Consider the following 19,120-nt stretch of genomic DNA (forward strand, 5'->3'; position numbering starts at 1 on the left):
GATGAAGTGGTTCTTTAACCCCCCCCCCCCCCCATCCCAAATATGAGTAAATTACTTTGCTTATAAATACTTACTTAGGCTGTCATAGCCTGCGTCAACAACACCTGTGCTGGATCTAGGGAAGAACATGCCAGGGCCAGTGCAGTGGTGGATACAATAAGGAGCACTTTACGCATGAATTGCAAACAGTTACAGCTTTACAATTCATTAATAGTTTTTGAAAGTAAATATTTAAACTACTACTTCGTTTCATTGCTTATGAAATTAATTTGCTACGTTTATTAAAATTAATGCCTTATTGCTGACCAATTTGGTGCTTTTGATCCTCCCCCAAGCAGTTTTAGAAATTTTTCGTACCTAAAACCATAGGTTTGTTCATGGGGTGGGGAAGAGTGGGCATTCTTTAGCATGACCCACTCTAAAATGTTTTCTGTATCCGCCCCTTGGCCTGTGCCATGTGCCCTGGGTAGCAACTTCTGGCAGTGGGGGGGGGGGGGGGGACTTTTTCCTAATTCTGTGATTATGTGTTTTTTTTTTTGGTCAAAACTAATGAACTTGTTAGAAGATGGGTAAGGGTAGCAATTTTAAGATTTACCCCAACCCCTAAAAATTGAAGATTCGTCACAGAGCAAGGTATTTACTTTCCATGCTTGCATGCAGTGGTTCAAAGTTCCTCATATGTTTCGGGCTTCACAGCACAAATGTATTGAAAGAAGAAAGAAGTCTATATTGTATGGTTCTTGATTTTTATCTTCATTGAATTGGGCACTAATCCCAGATTTGATGTTACCACTTCTAATTGACTTACCTTTAGTCAAAACCAAAGAAAATCTTCTTGTAACTTTTAGAGCAAGAGAGTCTTAAATGGCATAAAAAATCCCGCTATTACACTTTTTTGAGTTTTTGAAAGCTCTCTTAAAGTACACTAGTTTAATTTTTGGTTTAATTTATTTAAAAGTTTTGCATTAATTTAAAAAATACTTCAATTGTTCCTCACATATGTAGCTCAAGGACGGATCCCGCTTCTGGATTTGGAGGGGCTAATTAATCAGAAAGGGGAATGGGTCCAAATGCAGTGTTGGGGCAAAAATTGGGGATCTGGAGGATGAATTTTTCAGAAAACAAGTCCTCCAAATGCATATTTAAGCTATATTTGGTCCTCGGAGGGGGAGGGGTCATTAACCCCATCTCTGGATCTGTGTTTGATATGGCTGACATCTTTCAGAAAACAGAGGAGAGGAGTATATGTGAACAAAAATATGTTTAGTCTTGAATCGTTTCTCTCTCAGCGTTAGCAGGGCCTGATTAACCAAAAGGCTCGGGAAGCTTGAGCTTCCCCTCAGAATTTTTGGGGGGTCAAAATATCACTGTAAAACTTTGCTTAATAATTTCAATTTCTGCTTTTAACTGCATTTTTAAAGAGATAGCAAGCATTTGAACTTGCTAAACAAAACTGTTTGAAATAATTATATTATTGAAATTGAGGACACATTTGATAAAATGTGTCCCCAATTTCAACCCAAGTTTGTTACTACCCAAATTTGCTGAGAATTTAGGTGGAACATATGTAATAAAAAAAAATTATGTCAATTGGTAAGGTGGAATAAACTTAACTCTGAATTCTGTTGAATCACTTAGCATTAGTCAGTGTTGTATCAATGTGCATAGATTGCTTAGAGAAAATTCCCCAAACAAAACGTAGGAGGCCTGAAATGAGGACGAGCTTCCCCTAATATCAGAAGTTAATCGGGCCCTGCTCATTAGCAGTTCCTCCATAAGATACAGTGGCTTAGCCAAGCAGGGGGATAGGGGCTCATAAGCCCCTCCATGAAGAACAAAACATGGCCTAAAACTGCGCTTTTCAACTTTTAATTTTGAAAATTTTCAGATGGACTCCCCCCCCCCCCTAAAAAATTTCTTACTATGCCACAGGTAAACTCTAGAATTTTTTTTTTTAAATCTTAATTTGAAACTTTTTTTGTTCTTTCAATATTGTTTATAGTTGGGGGCAGAGCTAACTTGACAGCACTGTGCAAGCTACAAAACATCATTGTCATGCTGCCAGGTTAGCCTTGTCCCACAATGGTATTTGCTGTTATGGTGGTAGAAACGTACTGAGGGGGCCAAAATTCTACCAGACCTGGGGCCCCGTGTTTAACAGGCCTTACATTATACTCTTTGTTTTTTTATCGTTTCAGTCTTCTATGGTTAGCAGCTCCTCTGTGAGCTCTGTCCAGGAAACATCGGATGGAGACAGTAGTCACACGAGTGGCAGCTTTGCCCCATGTGACATCGGTTTGCTCGAGAGGCTGATCCGTACTCACCCTATCTGGTTCCTCCCCGGAATTGGAAGAGCTGGTGCTGTTCATTTGTTACAAGGCAAAGATGTAGGGGTAAGGAATAATCACCCACTGAACACATTTTCATGAATTTTGAATGAAATTATTGTGCTTAATTTGTTGTAATCTTGCTGAATTTTGTGTTTATTGCATTAGTTTTCTCTCAAAATTTCCTATAGTTGAGGCAAACCAAACCTGGCAGCATTGTGAAAGCTACTCAAATCCTAATTTCAGCATTGCGATGCTGCCAAGTTCGATTTGCCCCAATCTTATAAAAGCTTAAGATTTCAACCATTCAATGTTTTTATTGCTTTACTTCTAGAACTTTATAGTGCGTCAATCAAGCAAGCCCAATACAATGGCCCTGTCTGTTCGACTGCCAGAAAATAAAGGTCCCTATGTGGAGCACTACTTAATTGAGACTGTTGGTGATGCTCAGTTGCGTCTGGAAGGCTCCGACAACAATTTTCACGCCATCCCTATGTTGGTAGCTCATTATTGTCAGTGCTGGTATGTTCTGTATGTTGTCTCTCTTTTCCTTTTTGAGCAGTGGTGGCGATTTGGGGGAGGGCAAGAGTTGGCGACCACCCCCGCATTTTTTTCGTCGTCAACGATTGCCCCAACTTTAAGATTTTAACTTCAAAACATTCTGGGCGAGATTACTCGAACGTCACCAACTGTAGTTTAAAATTTCAGTTTTAAAGCTTCAATTTTGAAAATTTTCTAGGAGAAAATCTCGGAGCGCACTCCCTGCTTCCTTTAAATTCAAGGATGACCTAAATTTGCATTATAAAGACTCCAATTTGAGGGGGAAATCAGGAAAAGAATCCGCCTAGCTAGCATAAAACTGTATTTTTAAGACTCCAATTTAGAAAAAAAGAGTCCAGAGATCTTTTTCTGAAGTCCCCGAAGGAAGTACAAAACTGAGTTCTTAGGATTTCATTAATTCAAAAAAAAAAAAAAAAGAAAACTAGGAGAACCTCCGAGCTCTTTCGTTCCTCATTCAGTCAATAAAAGAGAAGTCTGAAAGAACGTTTAGAAGACGTTTTAAACGTTACAAAATTTCTGGGAGCGAACCCTAAACCCCTTGCTCTAAGTTTGCTAAAGATGGTTTTAATTTATGTCTTTAACACATCATTTTAAGATTTTTTTCTCCCCAGGAAGAGCCTTCCTTACCCTTACATTACCAAAGACAATCCAAACATCTTCGATTTTATTATTATTATTAGTAATTCGACTTTATTTAAAAAAACATTGTGAGGACATTCCTGGAAATTTCTTTCCATTCCTCATGCATTGAAAAAATACTACTAAAATGGCGTTTCTAAAACTACAATTCCAAAACATTTATGCAAGAGAACATCAGAAGCCGCCCCCCCCCCCCCCCCCGAGTCACTTAAAATAGCCTAAAATAGTCTTCAATTTACGTGAAATACACCACCAGCGGTGTGTTTCACATATTTCTGCTTTAGCCCTGGCTAATGGGGGGTAATTTACTGAATATAGTCTTCAATTTCCTTAAAAAATTTTGCCGCTGCACTTATAAGCCCTCACTCGTCGCCTCTGTTTTTGAGTACTGTATTATAAATAACCAGAAAATTTTTAACTAGCCGCCAAGGCGGCTAGTTTAATTATAGCGACTTGCACAAACCGCCTCTGGTGGGTTGGTGTACAACTCTGTTCTTCTGAAGCACTAACATACAGTGCCTTTGGCGCTGTACTTCCTTAGACTTTGCATAGCAAAAGAAATTTAATTGAAGTTTTTAGTATGTAAATTACATTCTTTCAAAGGAAAAGACGAAAAAATAATTGCAACAAAAAACACGTCGCCTGCCTCAATACATGAATTAATAAGCAGTGTATTAATTTTTTGCGCGGTGCAGCTCTAAAATCATTCGATTCCAATAACTTCTACTTTAAGCAGGAAAAGGAGAGAAATTATGAAATCAAAATCAACGTAGCCTTGAGCGTCTTGGCCACTTGCCAGAATGATGGGGAAAATTATAGGGAAGAGTAATTCCAAAAAAAGAACCGAGAGGAGAGAAAATTCGTTTTTAATCGTTTTAAACTAATATCTCCAATATTTAAAATCTCACAATTATAACACCTAGCTAAACATGTAGCCAGAGAAATTACGAATCTATCGATATCTGGTTCGATGCTCAGTTATCTGTCGATTGCCAGAGGTAGCGATGTAATAGATACATACAAACATACAATCATATTAATTTTAGAGTGGTGCATAATTTTTTCCCTGTGTATGAAATGAATAGACCTGTACTTGTAGCATGACTTTCATTGTTTGACTTATTTGCCAGTATGGGCTGTATATTTGATGATTATATCTGCTTATGTATATAAAAAACTTTTTTAACTTTGTTATTTTTATGCATTTTCAGTGTTGTCTAAATTGTTGTACTCATTGTACAAGAAAATGAAATGCAAGAGTTATTTCTAAAAGAAATTTAATTTTAAGGATAAAAATATTACTTTTTCTCTTTTTTTTTCATGCATTTAGCAATGTTTGTACTTAGTTAGTATGGCCACCTTAGGCCTTTGTGACTGCCGAAAATCTTTGTGGCATCGAGCCAATTTCAATGTTTATTTATTATTTTTTTTAATGTGCAAAAAGAAGATACATAAATCTTTCTCAATTAAAATACTAATATTGAAAACATGTTTTGAATAATCAGATTTTTTTAAGTTTAAAAAACATTACCACTGTAAATATTCAACTAATGAAAAAAGAAATAAAATTGGGTTTTAGAGAAAAAGTCATTTATCTTCATTTAATGAAAAAATGTATAGCTATTATAGATGAGACGGGCTCAGCCCGGGCCTGAAGCAGGCTCGGGCTCTAGAACCGAAAATAGGTTTCGGGCTCAGGCTCAAGCACAGATATTCAATCTCCATACAAATTCAAAGCAAATAAACATTTTCCTACTGTGAGAAAATGAAAGGAACTTTTAAATCAGTTCAATCAATGTCAGATTTACCCCCCCCCCCCCCCTTTTCCTAAAAAAATAAATAAATAAATTAACCCTTATTTATAGTGGTTTTTTGAGCAATCATGATTGCTTATTGTTCTCATTTGACCGTCTTTGATGTTCCGTGCCTTTTTCAACCACCACCGCCACCTGCAGGCCCGGCTCCGTGCTCCGGTAGCCGATCCTGTTAGGTGGCGTCCATGTCCTAGACACACGCACGCTCATACACATACGCACTCACACACATACACACACGCCAACGTGCATACACACAGGTCTACGCACACACACAAGCCTACACATACACAACTAATACACACGTCTCCGTTCAACAGGAGGGTAGACTAGGAGGGACAAGAGCCATGTCTAGAAACAAGTGAGCAGAGTAGTAACCAATGAGTAGGGTCCTTTCCCAACTCGTGATTGCGAAAAACATAATTTGAATTCAAAATTTAAGAATTCAAATTAATTATTTTCTTTTTTTGCAATTAATATTGCAATATGTCATACAGTAAAGCAATTGTTGTGGAGCATTTTAAAAAATTTAGAAACTTCTGTTAATGAAGAACATTTGACGTAACATTTTTCATTAACAGAGAGATCATGTCAAACTGTAGAAGGCTCAGTTTTTGATACAAGAAAGTTTCCTTCGGGCTTGGGCGGGCCCGGGCTCTCAAAAATGAGCCCGAACTCATCTCTAATAGCTATCTTAACTCAAATATACTTAATTCAGATATTGTTAGAATGCAGATTTTAGTTGAAATTTGTCCAATGAATTTGTCATTAATCTATAGCAGTTGAGTGTTATGGTCTGAAATGATTTTGTTTTAAATGTACTGTGTACAACGCATTTTGTGGCATATATATTGCCTTTGATCAATTGTATTAATTTTAATCCCTTTTTCTTAGTGATGAATTACCAGTGCAACTAACATTGTCAGCACCTCTTGCTCAAGCTGGCTCTAGGCAAGAACTTTCTTCTCTAGCTCTCCTGGGTCAAGGTATGTATAGGTTTTTTTCCCTAGAATTTTAAAATTATTCCTACTTGTTTAGTTAAAATTTAATCTCAAATATGATATTCTCCTGAGTAGGAGTCTCACTTTGTTTTAATGATTTTCACCCTGCAGTTTGCGGGGGAGGAGGACTATTAGTGTTTCGAAAAACTTTTATTAAACTTCTGTGGTTTATAATTAAAGAAATTCAAGCATGTTTCTAGACAGCTAATTTTAGGGCAATCCAGTCGACCATGTATCAAATTTATTTTCACCCATGCTCCCAAATCAATGTATATTTGAGACCACAACCTGATAACATAATATTAGACCCTTGATTAAGAACCACTTATAATTTTATGGTTATGCTTCGTTTTCCTCAACATGCAGATATGTTTCTTTCTATATAAAAATTATTTCCCTTGAAATAAACAAAACTGAATCATTTTGAACCCTTTAAAAAATCGCAATTGCAGAAATGAAACCTTTTTGTACAAAATTATAAAAATCGTACGTTTCTCGTTAAAAACGTATTCAATTACGTTTTATTTTCCTTCTTTTTGAAGCGTTTATTTTAAAAAATGGCAGCCAAAACCTCCCTAGTTTTTTCCACATTAGTTGGGGCTTGATTTATACATGGGTTTTGGATTTTTTTCTGATTTCACCTATTAACTGAGGGGTGTTGACTTGATATACAGTACTCTGTTTTTGATTGGGGATGAAAAAAATATTCTAATCTCAATGTTTTTTTAAAATTGTAGATTTCTGGCTTTCCAGTCTAGTCCACAGCCCTTCAACGGCTCCTCCAGTGGGTCCATTCCTTGGCTCAGGACCTTCTGAAAATGTACCTTCACATTCCACATTTAAGCCAGGACTCAGCACGCGAAATGGAGCTTCTCCACCTACGACCTTAACTCTTCCTAATTGTGAGAACCCTGCAGATATCAGTTCTCCAAGCAGCAGCTCCCCGCCACCACCAGTAGCACCAAAGCATCAGAGTCACACAGCCCCACCACCTCCACCACCACGCTCATTCTTGACCTCTAGGACATCTTCCTGTGCCAACTTACCAGCACCACCACCACCTTGCATGAGCTCAGAAACATCTCCCGATGTCTCATCTCCGAGCAGCAACAACGAGTGTCAGGACCAGTGTAATTCAATAAATGGTGAAGGGGAAGTAACCGGTGTAAAACCAGAAGATCATGAAAGCAAAAAGAACGAGAAGAAAATTCCTCGTGTTGCTCATTACAAACAATCTAATATTGCCGATTTATCCACTACTTATTATAAAAGCAGCTTATCTGATAAAATCAGTGATTATGAAGATATTTGGGGGAACACTGGTTTGAAAGAAGGTGAGAAAAAGGCAAAGCTAAAGTCTTTCCAGTCAGCTGAAAATAGGCAGTCAGATTACCTTGAAAACCTAAAATCTAAAAATTATGATCTTTTCCAAAGGCAGCAAAGTGATAGTATTCTCGCTACAAATCTCCGTTACATGTCTTCGCAAGGCACACAAACTGAAATTGCTCCAGTGATGCTGTTTGGTTCTGAAAACATGCAGAATCAAACAGAAACTGAAGGTTCCATTTTAATTCAGAATGAATCTTCACAAGAAGAAGGTGAACATTTTTCTAGTCCATTTTACTCTGAGCCCGTCGACTCTTTACCTCTTGAGTTAGATTTAACAAGGACTGCTGCTTTTCCAGATGTAGATTCTTTGCAACATAGACTTTTTAATCACAGATTTTCAGATCCCAATTTACATTGGCCACAGAATGCGTCCTGTCGAAAGATAGAGGCTACACTCGATGAAGAACGAATGGCTAGTCTGTCTTCAAGTGTGGACAATATTAAAGGTTTAGGACCTTCACCACAGCACAGAAAGCAGCAAAACATTGCTCTTTCAACACAGTGGGTCCAAGAACTTAATCAACGTATTTCATCTCATTGCCCGAAGAAGGACAGTCAGACGCAGGTGTCAATACATGACTTAAAAAGTGACAAAAAATCTTCCTCTCCAAAGAAGTCCAAGAGCCGCTCTCAAAGCAACAATGCTTGGCCCCTAGATTCTTCTTGGGAGTGGATGGCACATGACGATAGCAGCAGTGATGAAAACGATGTGATATCGGGAACTCCTGAATCTAAATTCCCTCTGCATTTGAGCTATAAGGATGCAGATAGCCAGCTCGGTGATACAACGACAGTCGAAGACCTCATCGCATTGCGTTCTCCGGAACTAGCGCTTCCAAACATTAGGCCTTTGACTCAGAGCAACGTGATGCGTGCGTCGGAATACGATAATCTTGACCGTCCACCACCCGATGTAGAACAAGATGTAGCGGATAGGCAACGTGTCAGCGAACTCACAGATGATGCCGCCACTGAATTTTCCGAACCTTGGGATAGCCTTAGATGGGAAAGGTTATTGAGGTTGATGATTCCTGAGACGGATATTTTGGGAGATGATGACACTTTGCAAAGAGAGAAGATAGAAAATCAAAAGAATTACATTTTAGAATTCAACAAAAGGAACGAAATAGGGGTAATGTACTTATCTTTATTCTCTTTTGAATCTAAACATGGAGTCAATGCATTGACTTGTGTCCTATTCAATGAGTATTGATGCACTTCTAAGAGAAACCTGCAAACTAGTGTTTAGTGTTAACAATCTCAAAATTGCAATTAAAATGTTAACCTACATCTGAAAACTTTAAAACATGAGAACAATATTTAAAATGTATTGCTTTTGTTTGAGGTATCTTGTAACAGGTATACATAGGCTTACCAGATTTATGAAATGTTTAACTGGGACACCTGAATGCCCCCCTCCCGCGTCGCTAGTATTCAAAAAGTTACACAGTTGTGATTGACTTTTGGAGTGTTTTATATGGTAGTTATTTCATAATGCTATGAATAAATGGTTACTACGTGCAATATACAATAACTGCTAAGTGATTACTAATCATGAACCTAAAATATGGGTAGTAAAAAATGACAGAAGTAGATAAAATTTGGACATTCCACATCTTAGGTGTAAATATTTACAATTTATTTTAGTTAGAAAAAACACTTTGAATTAGGAATTAAAAAATGTACAATACTTAGATATACTTTTCATTTTATCGAACTGTTTTAGACTGTCTTTTTGGTTTTAACCTTGTTGTAAAAATCATCACAAACTAATCTGATATGATATTTACAAGGATACAAACGATATAGTAATTATCCTTAATAATCCTTCACAGTTAATTATTTTTAAACTTTTTGGTCATTTGTAATCAAATTTATCTTTTTCCGGGACATGAAGTAATCTGGCCGGGACACCGGGATTTCGTCTCGAAACCGGGACGTCTGGCAAGCTTAGGTATATGTAGTTGTTATCCCTATTTGAGTTTTCGACATTGTTATAATGTTTAAAATCTGAAAACTAGTTTAAACTAACATACTATCCTTAAAAGAAAGAAAATAGTAACACCGAAAAGTTTTTTTTAGCTATTTTAATTCTCCAGTTATGGGTCATTTCCTAGAAATTTAGAATTTTCCATCCCATGTTTGCTGCAACCTCATAAATCTTTTTAAATTATTTTTTTAATACTATTTATTTGTCACCTTCTACCAAATAAAACAGCGTGGATTTAAGAGTGATAGACAATACCTATATTTGTTAAGACTAAAAAAATATACTAAAATGTCATTACCATCCACTGTCCCACGACTCAATGTTTGTCCTTAGTGATCTAACTATACTGCAAATAAAACTAAAAAATGTCTTTAAAAAAAATTTTCATAATTGCCTTACATAATCAAATTTAAAACAAAGTTTCTTTTTTGTTTGATTGCAATTTTGAAATTTGTGTGAAACAGTTTTAATCTGTCCCTGGTATTTTGCATCATTACCATCCAACAGTTTTTACTCTTTTATGATCACTTGGTGGCCCTATTACCCCAAACAGTGTTCAGTTTTAGTAGCAGCCGCTTTAAGTTTGTTTGAAAAGCAAAAATATACTGTGTGGAAATCTTCTTGCGTCTTGCTTAGATGTGTTGCTATGATGTATCAAATGAAGTCGAAAAAATTTTTATTGCTGTCATTACCATCCATACCCATTGATAGTTATTTTAAACATTATTATGTATTTTTGTTTTTTATTTGCTTACATTAGATGAACCTTTGATCGAAATGTGCAAAATTTTTAAAGGTAGCTACAGTTTAGTTCATGAGAGGTAAAATAAAGTGAAATATCATTACCATCCAGCACAAAGTATAAAGATTTGGATGGTAATGACAGACTGAGGATAGAATAAAATTATTTGCTTTGTTTTGTAAATTATATACATTTTTATTTTCAAATTCAGTACATTGAATTGTTTTTAATATTTTAGATACACAATTTTCTTAAACTTACTTTTTTAAAATTATCTTATATAATAAGTACCTGTTGGGCAGTGGGTTGCTGTTATTTTTAACGGTCAATGGTTCCCAGTTAATTATCATTTTGTAAAGTGCATTATATTTTAAATTGATTGGTTTTAAATGTAATGTGTTATAGGATGATAACTAATTCAGACCCTAATGTGCAGGTGTTGTTAATTCAAACCAAAGTAATAGTCTGAGACAAAAACTAATTTTGTTGTTCCACAGAAGCGGACAAGCACCAGATAGCCACAGAAGAGATTTTATGCGTTATTAAAGGTCCTCCTGTACTCATTTCTTGTAGACATTTTTGTTTAGACAAAAGGGGAACATAATTCGGTAGAGAAACTCACAGCATCTGTATTTAATGCAAAACAAATATTGATGTCATAATGTTCTGTTTTGAAAAAACATAGCATTTTGACATTAATTTTACTGTATGTTTGCTTAAAGTTATTTTAAACATGTATATGTCATTTCCATCCAGCCGTCCAGAGTCATTACCATCCTTTCTACAGAATTGCTTGTCCACAAATTATTTATGTTCAATTTTTTAAATAAATGTATTTTAAATATTTAGTTCTATTGGTATTTTAGAAAGCATAGTTACTTTAGGTTATAAGACTTAATTTGAACGAGTAAAAAAATGAATGATGTAATTATTTCAGTATTTTTTTTTAAAGAAAACATTGGATGGTAATGACACTTTTGTCCTTTTTACACTCTGAAGCATCATTATCTGCAAAATAAATGTACATATTTCATGAACTATTGTAGTTTTACCAAGATACATATTTTGTCTTCTAAAAAATGCCAAATTGCATCCTTCCTGAAAAGTTCAAAAATTAAAAATTCAGGGTTGCAAAATTCCACATTGCAAGAGAATGACCCTTATATTTTTTGTGCTCATTTTAAATAGTATTTTTGTTCTTTTCAAATACCAATGAAATCGAATGTGATATTGGTTACTTTTTTATGATCTTTTGTTGGACTTAGTTACTCACAGAATTGACATTCATTACAATAATTTTTGCAACTTTTTTGCAGCCACTTTCTTAATTTATGTTAATATTGAGAAGAAAAAAACAATTAAAGGTTGATAGATTTAGTTTCCACAAAAACTAATTGTGTATGAATGAGCCAATCGAGTGAAATGTAGCAAAAAGTGGATACAGTAAAACCTGTCTACAACGATACTGTTGGGACCTAAAAAAATATTGTTATAGAGAGTTTATCGTTATAGACAGTCTGATTATTTATGCTGACATTTTGCTTTGGGACCAAGGAAAATATCGCTATAGACAGGTTTATTGTTATAGACAGTATGGTTATACACAGGTTTCACTGTATATGGTATACTGCAGGTGGTAATTAAGTAATTAATTGCTACATGTAACTATTTAACTATCACATTAAAGAAAGAAAAAAAATTTTGTTTTCTCAAATATATTTATAAATCTTTTTACACTTATTTATTTTTTATTTATTTATTTACTAGTGGTACCCGCACAGCTTTGCCCGTAATAGAAAAATCAAAAGGTCTTTTGGTTCGCCTGTATATTTACAAATAATGCATGGTGAATTTTCTCGCCAATTGGCTTGTGCCCATGTTACAGTTCCACGTTATGATAATTTCGTATCTCGCCAATTGGCTTGTGCCCATGTTACGGTTCCACGTTATGATAATTTCGTAATTTACTCGTCCATCTTATGATATTTTTTTTCTTAAAACTGGAATAGAAAAAGAACCACATCGAATTTTCGAAAAATCGCTTCGAGGTGCACACCCCCATGCTACATACTAACTTTGCGCCAAATTTCATGAAAATCGGCCGAATGGTCTAGGCGCTATGCGCGTCACAGACATCCTACAGACATCCTACAGATATCCTACAGACATCCAGCTTTATTATTAGTAAAGAAGATTTCATGAAAATCGGCCGAAGGTTTAGGCGCTATGCGCGTCACAGACATCCTACAGACATCCTCCGAACAGAGAGACTTTCAGCTTTATTATTAGTAAAGATTTAACTACCACATTAAAGAAAGAAAAAAAAATTGTTTTCTCAAGTATATTTATAAATCTTTTTTTATTTATTTATTTTTTATTTATTTATTTTTATTTATTTATTTATTTGATACAGAAGTGTGAAGAAACTCCTCATACAGTAGGCTTTGAAGATAACGAGAGTAATTCGACCGTCAGTGCATATAGTGATGTTACCAGTGATGGTGTAGATGATACTTCTGCATCTGATTATCCACCTGCAGATCTAGATCGATACAGAAATAAAAGCTTCGAAGAACGTCTCGAACCTTTGCTTGGTAATGCTTAATTTCTTTAGTACCAGTTAATTGTCTCTCTTTTGGATACAAACAAAATACCTACTATTCTTCGAAAATACACTTAGAAAACACCTACCTTCCCAAATAGTAATAATAGAAAATACCAAAATCCTGTTTTTCTTTTTTAAATCAACTATCATTCAAATCAACCTCTGGTGGCTGCTTTAGCGAGTTAAGAGCCCAAGAAAAAACAAGAAGTTCCGTCTAGAACTATACGAGCCTACTTTCCCGTATACCCATACTACTTTCTAGTACCTGATCAATATTCTCAAAAATAGCTAAAATCGCAAATTGTTTGAAATATATTTTTGCTAATTTCTAGGAATAAAGTATTCCTTTTACATCTAAAAAAATTAGATGCGTAAAAAAAAAGCAGCACCTTTTAAACAAAGCAGCTAATACACTTTTTTCCCTTTAAAAAAAAAATTCTTTAACAGCTTTCAAAAGGAAAAAATAATAATTAAAATTAATAATCTTATTAAAATAAATACATCATATCAAAAAAAAAATCGTTTCTTTTTCCCCTGTTGCCAAAAATAATTTTTTTAATGAATTAATGCACTTACCAAAATAAATAAAAACAATAAAATGTCAACTTAAAGAAATACATTTCATTGTCAAAAAAAAAAAAAAAAAAAAAATCGTCTGCGCATATCGTTATGTAGAAACATAAATGACTTCGAGTTTATTCGCCGAAAGCGGAATACCTAAATTAAAACTTTAGCGTGAAAATAAAAACAAATCATATCAACAATAATTATTTCACAGTGAAAACCATAGCTGCGGAGTCGGAGCCAATCTCATTTTGGGATAAAGGAGTCGGAGACGAATATCCAAGAATCGGAGTCAGTCATTTGTCCTCCGTGTATAAATTTTTGCCAAAGCTACGACGTCAGAGTCGAAGTCGGGGAGTCAGAGTCCGATTAATTGTCGAGCACCGGAGTCGGAGTCAGGTGCCTCTAAATTGTCGGAGTCTGGAGTTTGACGTCAATAGACTTCAAACTCCTTGCATTTCCTCATCACTTCCAACAAAATTTGTTTGAAATAAATCCGCCTTCAAATACGGAATCTACATTGACTTTCAGTTTCCCCGTAGGCGCTAATGTTAAGTTTTTTTGAACTGTTCAAAATTAAACAAAAAATAGTTCAAATCAAAAAGTGAAGTATGGGAATGAGGTGTCCTCGCCGAGATCTTTTGAACAAAAAAGATTTTGTTCGAATCGGACTATTCATTCAAAAGTTATTAGGGGGGACAGACAGACAGACCGATGGACTGACAGACCGACAGACATTTTCTCCCATCTCAATACCCTACTTTCCTATTTTTAATTTTTCGATATTTATTTAATTATTTTATTTATTTTTGATTTTTTTTTTGTTCTTCGCGACATTTTTAAAATGCATTAAGCCTTCTTTCATGCTCTTTTTCTGACTTTTACTGGGAAAGTAGGCTAAAAACGGAAATTAAAGACATCCAAAGGAAATATAATAAGCCTTTTATTCAGTTTTTTTTAAAAGTATATATTCAAAATGTTGACTGTCAATGTGAAAACTAGTTTTATAGTGTCTGCATTCTGCAATGGTTTTCGTATTTTAAAAATGTGAAAATACACAATTTTCAAAAATCAGCAAGCTTGCATTTAAAATTTTCTCAAGCAGCAGATAGTTTGGCAGTGAGATCATTCTTAGAGTAAAAAGGAAGGATGGGAATTTACACATTTCTTTTTGTGTTTGTTCATATTGCACCGGTAGAATGAAAGGGGCACATCTCTAAATAGACTATCATTATAGATGTGCCCCTTTGATTCAACCTGTTCAATATGAAGAACAAAACTAGCAATTAGAAAGTGGTGTTGATGTTTTCTCACTGCGTTTATTCCAACTTAAGCATCCTCCAATACCCCTTTTTTTTCTGTATAAATACCAATGCCCCACTGCATTTTTATTTTATTGTTTTGGTCTCAAAACCTCTCCACACCTTTTTTTCTGGATTATACTACAAGATGTCTCTTGAATATAAACTTTTTGAAAGCTGCCAATGCACAAGCTCTTTATGATTGGCAATTGCTTGTTTGGACCTTACTTGTTGGACAACTTTTGAGCTACTCATCCATTTTTATTTACTTTGCTTGGTTATTATGTTGTATGTATACAATGAGTAATTGCAGTTTACTGTTTGAATTAACAGTACAATATTTACCGTTGTAACTTCCTTTAAAAAAAAAATTGTCTGACAGTAAAGCAGGGGCGGATCCAGACTATGGATTAGGGAGGGGAACATTTTTAGCAGTTATGTTTTGTGGGGGGAGGGGGGTATATGAATTTACTCATTAAAATATAACCATAAAAATTGAGTTTTGCAACTTATCCTCTGCATCTTAATGCTACTTATATAAAAAAAAATTTGCTTTATAAATTTTGCAAGTATAATTCTCTGGAAACAATTTAAAAAAACCTGTTTTTCTTCATTGTTTTTTTATTGTTGTATTTATATTTTAATCCTAAAATTTTTGATAACTGATAAAGGGGGTTCCTGGAAAAAATTTGAAATTATAGCCCTAAGAACGCAGTTTTAGACGGTCTCTGATGATGTTACGGGGAAGAAAGGTTCGAGGGGCTTTCTGCAGAAGTTTTTAGAAATTGAAGTTTTAAAACGCAATTATGGGCGATATTTTTTGACGTTAAGCTAAGAGACGGGACTTTTGGGGGCTGCCCAGATTTATAATTCCTTTGGTTTTCCCTGCCATCCTTATACTTTAAGAAGGTATTTTCAGACAAGGAGGGATACAAAGGAGGGGCAGTGGGGTGATTGGCCACTCCTTGAGCCAAGAGACAGGAACTTTCTTTGCATATATTTTTGTTATTAAGGTTTCAAAAACGCAATTTCACATAATAGTCAATGGTATTAAAAGAAAGGGATTTCTTCCAGAATTGAAGCCTTGAAAACGCAATCGTAGCCTATCACTTATTACTCTGGAGATGGGGACCAGAACTTTCTACGGGATTTTTTTCGAAATTGAAGTTCCAAAATCTCAACTTTAGATGTTCTTAGATCATATTAAGGCTAGGTTCAAAGGCTGACTTTGGATATTTTTAGAAAGAAGCACAGCTATAGGACGCCTTTGATTACATAATTTAAGCTATGAGATTCACTACACTCCTTTGAAAGTTTTTAGAAATTGAAGTTGTAAAGAATAAAAAACAATCGCCCCTTCCTTGAACATTTTCTGGATCCATCCTTGTTTTCAGAGCACTCTAAAATTACCTTTCTGTAAATTTAATTCAAGTTTTCAGTATTTCTTTCTTTTTCATTTTTTACCTCTTAGTTTGTTCTGTGGAGTAATTATATATATGTCCAGTTCTACATGCTTATAAGTTCATTCTTTGCCATTTAATTACAATCTTTTAATAGCTGCTCAAAGAGTTACTGCACTGAGGAATCGTAGTATATCAAGGATTGGAGAAAATATTAGGCATTATATATTTCGGTAAGTTTATTTTTTAATTGAAACTTTGTTCAGATTAAAAACTGAAAACTTAACTGTCAATAGCACGATTAAAATTGTTTTCATAACAATAAAAATTGAAGATCCCTTTTTTCAATGCGAAAAGAAATCTGAGTGAAAAGACATCTGACAAAAACAACAAGACCTGTACAGTAAATAGTTAAAGCAGTTTAAAAAAAATCATTTTACTGCTTGCTCAATCCATTTGCATGGATCCGAAATTTTTATGGTTAAATTTGCACTTAATTCCTGGAATTTTAAATTTTGGCTCTTAATTGTGATGTATTCAAACATAAGGAACCAGTAAGTAGCTCAATATGAAGTATCAACTTTCTAAAAAGAAAACGTTTGTACTTGAGCAAAACAATGATTTGTATGTGTTGCGGGGGTGACCTTACGGTCGCCTCCCCCCCCCCCCCCCCCTCTCCCAACCACTAATTGGAATTTTAAGTAACTAAATTTTAAATATGATTTGAATATTTACTGTATGTTACGGTTAGAAATGTCAGTTTTCCAATTTTACTATATATACTTTTACTAGAGGACCCAACAGACGTTGTTCTGTTCAAACTTCGTAAGTTGAAAAGTTGAAAAATTTCAATAACTATCAAGTGTTTGAACCGTTCTGTTGAAAAAAATGAGTAAATAGAAAATGTTTTAAGCTGCTTGGTGTCAGAATGCGTATATTTATTACAACTTGATTTATCTAGTGCCCACTGAGCAGTTGTTTCATCAACTATTTTTCCTCTCGTACTTGAAAGATCTTCATAGATTCTATGGTTTGTTCCATCAGCCATACTCAAAAGATAAAAATCATCCTTAGATATTAAGTACAAAACAACTAACTACCCATGTCGAAAAAGCGGGAAATCCCGCTGCAAGTCCCCATATGAAAAAGAATAAAACAATCGAATGGATATCGTTTCAAAAAATGATAAAGGTAAAAACAGTTCCCTGAATAAGCAAAAATCACCCCCTCCCGGTATAAAATAAAAACGTTCGTCAACTAAAATGCCTAAACACTCTTTAAAAACAAAAACCAATTCTTTGCCATTTAAAATATTTCACTAAATGAACAAAAAAAATACAATAAATTACATCAACAGTAGTAAACAAATAATCACGCGACTGAATTGTTATGGCCAATGTCGGCAAGCCACCACGTTCCTGTAATCTAGCCGATCAGTGAACGCAGCAAACTCCGACCGATTAGCGATCCCATTTTTTGAGCGAAAACTTCATATATTTGCCTAATTTGAGCTTTCCACCAAAGATAAAAATCTTCCACTGCACTGATCTTGTGTGTACACAACTACCCTGTTGTAATTTATCTGGACGAAAATAAAATGTTTCGTCAAATTCCACCATCTTTTCCTTTAATAATGTACTGATTAGTTTTGATTATCCTTAAAGTATCCTTGCCATTGGGCCAAATGTATTTGAACCGAGGATCCGATGGATTTGAACCGAGAAACAAATGTTGTTATACAAATACAAAAGTGACGACCAGCAACAGGCTCTGGGCCCAGCTAGACTGGTCCTAGTCAATTTACAATCCCCAGTGAAGATCAATGGCCCTCTTAAAACTGTCTACTCCTTTGCTCATTACCACCTCTTCCGGTAAACTGTTCCAAGGTTCCACTACCCTGCTAAAATAATAATTTTTCCTAACATCCATGTTAGCCTGAGATTTAAATAGCTTAAAACAATGACCCCTTGTCCTGTTTTCAGTGCTAAACTTTAGCCCCGTAACATCTTTCGTTTTAATAAATTTAAACAGCTGAATCATGTCCCCTCGGTCTCTTCTTTGCTCAAGACTGTACATTTTTAGCCTTCTAAGCCTGGAATCATAATCTAAGTGGGAAAGTCCACTTATTAGCCTTGTAGCCCGCCTTTGAACCCTTTCCAATACATTAATGTCTTTCTTAAGATAAGGAGACCAAAACTGAACAGCATACTCCAAATGGGGTCTTACCAAACTTCTATATAAGGGCAGAAGAACTTCTTTAGATTTATTTGAAATAGATCTATTGATAAAGCCAAGCATCTTATTGGCTTTGTTGCTAGCAATGCTGCACTGTTGGCTAAACTTTAAATCCTGACTTGTTAGGACCCCCAGATCAGTAACTTTGTCTGCCTGACTAATGACTGAACCTTGCAAATAATAACTTGTACACTTATTTCCATGCCCTAAATGTAGTACTTGACATTTCCCAACATTAACAGCCATACCCCATTTATCAGCCCACTCCGTAATATGATCTAGATCCTCTTGCAGCTGATTTGCTTGTTCTTCATTTTCTACAGTCCCCATAACTTTGACATCATCAGCAAAACAATTCATGTTCCCAGAAATATTTTTGTGAATATCGTTCATAAAGACAATGAACAAAACAGGCCCTAACACTGATCCTTGAGGAACCCCGCTTAAGACCTCACTCCAATTAGAATAATTTCCCCTTACAACTACTCTTTGTTTCCTTCCGGTCAGCCAATTTTTTATCCAAATGAGTTTTCCCTCCTATTCCTATATCAG

At 35.1% G+C, this 19,120-nt stretch overlaps 1 protein-coding gene across 1 annotated transcript in view; it reads left to right on the forward strand.

The window, feature by feature from the left end:
* Nucleotides 1-19,120, forward strand: part of LOC129219645 (protein sprint-like) — a 52,109-nt gene that overhangs the window by 10,659 nt on the left and 22,330 nt on the right. The window contains exons 3-8 of the mRNA XM_054853915.1: nt 2,199-2,393; nt 2,662-2,849; nt 6,236-6,327; nt 7,080-8,863; nt 12,880-13,057; nt 16,491-16,566. Of these exons, the coding sequence (XP_054709890.1) occupies nt 2,199-2,393; nt 2,662-2,849; nt 6,236-6,327; nt 7,080-8,863; nt 12,880-13,057; nt 16,491-16,566 (2,513 nt within the window). The remainder of the gene's footprint in view (nt 1-2,198; nt 2,394-2,661; nt 2,850-6,235; nt 6,328-7,079; nt 8,864-12,879; nt 13,058-16,490; nt 16,567-19,120) is intronic.

Source organism: Uloborus diversus, chromosome 4 (genome assembly GCF_026930045.1).
Source record: "Uloborus diversus isolate 005 chromosome 4, Udiv.v.3.1, whole genome shotgun sequence".
Taxonomy (NCBI): Eukaryota; Metazoa; Arthropoda; class Arachnida; order Araneae; family Uloboridae; genus Uloborus; species Uloborus diversus.